This window comes from Bubalus kerabau, chromosome 4 (assembly GCF_029407905.1).
Source record: "Bubalus kerabau isolate K-KA32 ecotype Philippines breed swamp buffalo chromosome 4, PCC_UOA_SB_1v2, whole genome shotgun sequence".
Lineage (NCBI taxonomy): Eukaryota > Metazoa > Chordata > Mammalia > Artiodactyla > Bovidae > Bubalus > Bubalus kerabau.
The window spans coordinates 30,375,567-30,381,721 of record NC_073627.1 but is presented as its reverse complement, the minus strand read 5'-3'; the positions used below and the strand labels follow the sequence as shown (position 1 = coordinate 30,381,721).

At 52.5% G+C, this 6,155-nt stretch overlaps 1 protein-coding gene across 5 annotated transcripts in view; it reads right to left on the bottom strand.

Moving 5' to 3' along the window:
• Positions 1 to 215: 215 nt before the first annotated feature.
• The window catches only part of ALDH3A2 (aldehyde dehydrogenase 3 family member A2), a 16,220-nt gene continuing 10,280 nt past the window's right edge, over positions 216 to 6,155 (bottom strand). For 2 of the 5 annotated variants that reach the window (XM_055576374.1, XM_055576373.1), the window contains 4 exons: positions 5,616 to 5,715; positions 4,154 to 4,389; positions 3,438 to 3,543; positions 216 to 1,745 (listed from right to left, as the gene is read on the bottom strand). In XM_055576374.1, coding sequence (XP_055432349.1) covers positions 3,472 to 3,543; positions 4,154 to 4,389; positions 5,616 to 5,715 — 408 coding nt within the window. In that variant the 3' untranslated portion in view covers positions 216 to 1,745; positions 3,438 to 3,471. Of the gene's footprint in view, positions 1,746 to 2,018; positions 3,310 to 3,437; positions 3,544 to 4,153; positions 4,390 to 4,422; positions 5,192 to 5,615; positions 5,716 to 6,155 lie in introns of those variants that run through there. The other 3 variants (XM_055576375.1, XM_055576376.1, XM_055576377.1) reach the window with 3 other exon arrangements.

Sequence of the window (6,155 nt, the reverse complement as noted above, 5' to 3'; positions counted from 1 at the left end):
GTGGCAAAGTAAAACTTGAGAAAATCCAAAAATTGAGAAAATGAGAATTAAAGTGGATCAACACTACCTTTGATAAAGGCAAAAAATGGATTTCTAGTTGGAGAAAACTTATGTTTAAAGAATTGTCTTCATCAGGGCATATCTGAAAACTAACGTTATTAAAATTCATGCCAATTTCATCAAATATAATGTATCTATTATTTTGAAGCAGAATGTACCAGTAGACAAGCAAATAATTTTAATTAGAAAGTAAAATGCACAATATACCAAATGAAAATTCCATTGTCTGATATTTTATGGCCGATTATTCTGATAAAGCCCCAGCGTAAGCAGGTATGTCCTAAGCCAGCCTAGTGATTGGTTGTTGACCCCCATGTTCTGTGTTGAAGGCGTAACGCTCTGCAGTCAGCCACAAGGAGCAGGTTCATTCAATGCTGGATCACATGTGCTGTGAAGTGAGGGACATTCTCTCACTGAGTGTGGGGGCATGGAGGACCCCCAGGGCTCTTCCTGAGACCTTCTGTTTGGCTGAAGTGCTGGGTCTGGTCCTGACTGTGCTTGGGAGGTCCCCTTCAGTGTGCTGTCCTGGTCATGGAGAGCCCTCTTCCAGATGCCCCTCACCAGCCCCTGGGGCTTGCAGGCTGCAAGTCGTGAACACCCAAGGCCTCTTGTCCAGGACAGAAATTGGTCCCCACCTTAAGTTCTGGACAGAATCTGTTCAGCAATGCCCCTTGCAGGTTTCCGAAAGTGAAAGTGAAAGTTGCTCAGTTGTGTCCAACTGTTTGTGACCCCATGGACTATATAGACCATGGAATTCTCCAGGCCAGAATACTGGAGTGGGTAGCCATTCCCTTCTCCAGGGGATCTTCCCCACCCAGGTCTCCCATATTGCAGGCGGATTCTTTACCAGCTAGCTCAGCCACAAGGGAGGCCAAGGGGATGCTTACTAGCCTCGTGGTACAGAAGCAGGAAACTTGAAGATTCGTCCCTCAAGAGCCACTGACTTGCCATGTGCAGCCTCTGATCAAGGGTGGGTATTGTCTGAGTACCACGACAATAGCAGTGAAACAGGCCAGTGGCTTTGTAAGATGCACACAGTCTACGAATGACAGATGATTCTTGCACCAAACTGGCAGCTGCCTTCCAGCAGCCCGAGGATTTACCACGTGTGGACATCACAAATGACCATCACAAACCGAGCTCAGGACAGGACAGAGAGTGGTGAGAAAGGAGGGCTGCCTCCTGGTCCCAAGATCGGGGACAGGGACCCCCCCCACCCCAGTTCTAGTGCCCCGAACCCCGAGGACTCTGGGAGATCTCGCCTCACCTCTCTAGACTGAGACCTGGAAACATGTGCAGGACAGTCTCTGGAAGGCTTCAGGGGGTGCTGCCTGAAGATGGGGGTGGGGGTGGCAAGCCCCATGTCCCTGGTAAAGAGTCACTGAGCAGGTCTGGGAACGTGGGCTCACCCAGTGCACTCCCTGTCCCTGCCCAGAGCTCTAGGGATGCAGATTCTCCGACTGAGCGTGCTCAGTCCTAGGGGGCCGGGGGAGGGGGGTAGGTAAGTGAGGGACTTTGGCTGAAGCGGTGAGTTTTATTAATGGTGAACGGCGAGGATGGTGCGTTTGCATATCTTCTTAAAAAGTTCTGATACGATTTAAAAATGATTGGTTGGTTAGCCACTGAGCAGAATAATTCAGCAGAGACGATGAGGAGGTGGCTGGGGTCCATCAGTAGTATCCAGCCTGTGGCGGGGAGAAGGGATCCAGGTTACCACCAGTTTATGACCCCTCAGCCCTGCAACATGGGCCCAGGGTCAGAACCCCAACCAGCACCCCCCATCCTGAAGCCTCTGCTCCAGTGACAGCAGGGCCCACAGGCGCCTAAGGACAAGAGGTCACGCTCTCCCCGACAAACGATGACAGGATGGCGGTGGAGACGGTACTCTGTCCAACATGGAGGAGACACGACAACGAGCAAAGACATAAGGCGTAAGAAGGAAGCGGACTGTCCATGTGAACTCTGAAAACTGGTGAGCGATTCTGTTTCTCAAATTCCAGAGAGTAATTAATTCCATCAACACCCACTGAGGCTTAAAGCACAGCCATAGAGTTCAAAGGATACATTTAATCCTCAAGATCCTGATGACATCAATCAATTTTAACCTTTTATTTTCTTCAGCTTTTAAAAACCCCTGCAATGCTTTCCGTAGCTTAGGCTAGCCTTTACTGGAACCCTGTGTAAAAAGGATGTGGAAAATGCCCCCACCCTGAGATTCTAATGTGCTCCCCTTAGACTAATAACTGTGGCTTTCAGTTTCCCATTTTAAAATGCTCCAAATGCATTCTAATCCTAGTAAACTGAATTATTAGAATCAATCAGAGCTACGAAGCGCAAAAAAGCAATTTCAGAAAAATGTTTGCAGTGACCACCAACAAAGATTCCGCAAGAAAATGGCCAATTTAGGCACTGAATCCTTTGCTGAAAGTAAAAGGTGATTTTATAAAAAGAGGGTATAAGTGTAGAGAAGCAGCAAAGAGAGAAGAGCCCCCAAATCTTTACCCAGTCTCACACTGGCTCCAAAACAATTGGAACACCTTGGTTCCCAGTGAGGACAGGAAGAGGTGGGGCTGCCCGCACCCTGTGGGCTCAGAAGAGGCCTCTCCCAAAGCCATAATTAAATCAATCTCCAGGCCAAGCTAAGTAGACATTTTTACAACACTGATGCATCTCTAGAGCCCACCCGACAAAGGCCTGCCAAACCCTTTTGGGAACTTTGCGTGGCGCTGCCAGCCCATCTGGCAGGGGGCACTGCCCCCTAAGAGGGGGCACGCCTGTGGGGATCAGTTTGCCTGCACCTCCGGATTCTCCACCAGGCTGAGCAACTCCACTGCAAGCAAGGAGGTACTGGTCAGGCTGGGGACCCACGACCTGGGAGAAGACAGGCAGACAGGGACCAGAGACCAAACAGTGCCACCGGCCTCAGCAAGATGCAGAACAGCACTGGAGCCCACAGCAAGCTCTGATTCACCAGGTCTGCTACGTAAGTGCTGAAGTTAAACTTTAAGGAAAGAAAAACAATTCAAAAATGAAATAAAAAGTGACTTTGAGCTTTTTGAGATGCTGCTCAGACTCTGAAGCTAGGTCTGAGTGGCTCCACGGGCACATCCTTGGGGCAGCTGAGCACACATGGCTGTGGTTTTCTGGGAGCGATGGTTGCTTCGTCCGGACCCTCTAGAGTCCAGCCCTGGACTGCACCATGGCTGTCAGGTTTAACACTCTGCTGCTCCAGGCTAAAGTCCAAAGTGCCTGGAGACAAATAAATTGCACATTCTTTTTCTGGTAACACATGAGCCTCTGAGTGTAGAAAAACACATGACCGGAAGAGCGCACACCCCATGCTGGCCCGAGTTACAGAAAGGAATAAACGGCCCTACCTCCTCTCAACACAGAGTGGGTTCTGAGACTGGCTCACGGGATGGCACGTCTGTGAACTGCCAGAAAAATCAACAGGGCCTTTGTCCTCAGCACAGCCTGGTACCTCTGAGGAAACCCAAATGAATTCAGATGCGGCTGGTGTCTCCAGCTCTACCAACACCCTCTCAACACTTAAACCAAACACAGACACGAACACAGCTGTTCCCGTTAAATTTGGCTTTGGCTCGGGAAGCTGCCTGGCATTGGCTCTCCTAGCATGTCCATGTCTGCGATGACTAATCACCAGAGACACACGCTTCAGTCAGCCTCACAGCCAAGCCACCTCCACCAGCAGCAGCCTGTCACCAGAGGCCTGTCCTCCGCCTCCACACACCAGGTCCATGCACGTCCAGGAACCAGCTGGCCCCAAGGCACCAACAGCGAGAGGATCAAGGGTTAGGCAGCTCAGCTTCTGCAAGCGAGCTCTCCAGGGCTTTAACCTCAGACCAGAGGCAGCTCATGGCTCCTGTGAGGACAGGCCTGTGGACTGGACAGTCTCTGCCGCTGGAGCCCAGAAGCAGCCAGAGATGCTCAGAGAATCAGGGGCTGCCTGCAGGCCACAGCTCCCTAGCCCTTAGTTTTAGGCTGAATGTTAACAGGATGAGACAGCACTGATTTAATAACATCGGAGGCGCTCCCAAGACAGAGCCACCCCAGGCAGCCATTGGGGACCCACCTTGATGAGCACAGCGGCCAGGACGCCCAGGAGAGCAAGCAACAGGAGGCCAAGTCTCTCTTTGTTGAACCGCTTCACCAAGAAAAATTTCGCCCAGTCCACCTTCGACTGGCTGTTGGGAGGGTACCGGAGTTGGTTCATGCCTTCCCGCTTGAGAGTTTTTAATAAACAGGGACGTTGATGGGAAAAAGTATCGAAACTGTGTTTTCCGTGATATGCTCCCATCCCGCTGGACCCTGAAGTCAAGGGCAGATGAGACAGGCCGCTGTAGGTAACGGTGCTCCTCCTGCGCACAGGCAGGCCCCCTGCCCACCAGCCTGGAGGGCTGTGTTCCAGGAGGTCCTAGGCCCCCTGCCCATTGGCATGGGGGGAGCGCCTTGTTCCAGGTCCTCCCAGTGGCCCCCGCACAGTGGACCAGGCCCAGGACATGCTCCGGGTGCTCCTGGGACAGGCTCACACTACCACAACCCCACTTCCAAGAGGGAACAGGGCAGGTAGGGCCTTAGTGTGGCCCTGAGGGTCTGACTCTGGGAGCCCAGGGCTGAGCTGCGCTTCCTCCAGGCTCTCGGGAGGTCATGTGGTGGTGCTAACAAGCTGGTTGACACCTCTGCCCTCTCAGAGCTGTGCTCATTTGTCTGCTCAGTCATGTATGCCGGGCAGACACGTGTGTGGCTAGGGTAACCAGGGCCCAGGGCAGGTTTGGGTGAAGCTGAAGCTGCAGGGTGGAGAAGGCAATGGCACCCCACTCCATTACTCCTGCCTGGAAAATCCCATAGATGGAGGACCCTGGTGGGCTGCAGTCCTTGGGGTTGCTAAGAGTTGAACACGACTGAGCGACTTCACTTTCACTTTTCACTTTTATGCACTGGGGAAGGAAATGGCAACCCACTCCAGTGTTCTTGCCTGGAGAATCCAGGGACGGGGGAGCCTGGTGGGCTGCCGTCTATGGGGTGGCACAGAGTTGGACACCACTGAAGCGACGTAGCAGCAGCAGCAGAAGCTGCAGGGGGATTCTGTAAGATGTATCAAAAGGTGTGCCTTTTAAAGAAAAAGTCTCAATTACAAAATATGAAGTGTTTATGTCTCGGAGGTCATTGAATTTTCCCTCACAACTTTCCATAGTATTCTATTTTTGTGCCTTTTCCCTAAAAATGCAAATTGACATCCAGGTCCTCGGCTGCTGTCTGCCCTGTCCATGGCCCCATCCCCCGCCTGTCCATGGGCCCATCCCTCACTTGCCCATGGCCTGTCCCTCACCACCTCATTCATAAAGGACAGAGGGCAAGCCTCAGTTCATCTGAGACCTGATTCTTGGCCCAAGACATGCCCTGCATCTGATGAAGAACTGCAGACCAGGGAAGCAGCAAACTGTAAACCATTACAGACTGGGAAGTGCCCCTGAGGGTGGAGGGTGGGGATGGGCCAGAAGGAGACTCTGGGCAGCGGCTGGGAGGGGCCTCACCCACGCCTCCGAAGGGCAGAGAGCTGAGCATGAAGTGCATGATGACGTCATTGCCTGTGACACCACCACTGGACGTCCCGTCGATCATCCGCTTGATGAGCTGAGGGGAAGAGCAGAGGCCCCGGGTCAGCTGCGGCCAGCCCAGGACACGTCCTCCTCGAGGTCAGACCCCACCAGCAAGCACGGTACTGGTCGGCTCTCAGCTGCACATCAAGTCCTCCAGGGAAGCAACGCAGAGGTGGCTGAACACCCGTCAAACCATTGTTCGACCCCTGAGCCCACAGCCAGGGCCTCTCTTATCAGGGACTGTTCAGGCTCTATTCCAGGTCTTAAGAATTGTTAATGTTTCTTCTTTATGATCTGCCGGGAGCGGGTGAAAGGCACTCCAATCATGGCAAAGGTCATGAGGAAGGAGGCTCGGCATACGCAAAGGCGGGATCAAGCCTCAGGAGTCCCCCTGGATATTCTCGAGCATCTACCCCCAAAAAACCAGAGTCTGACTACTTTATTGCTTTGTGCTCTCACCTCTGACTTTACTGG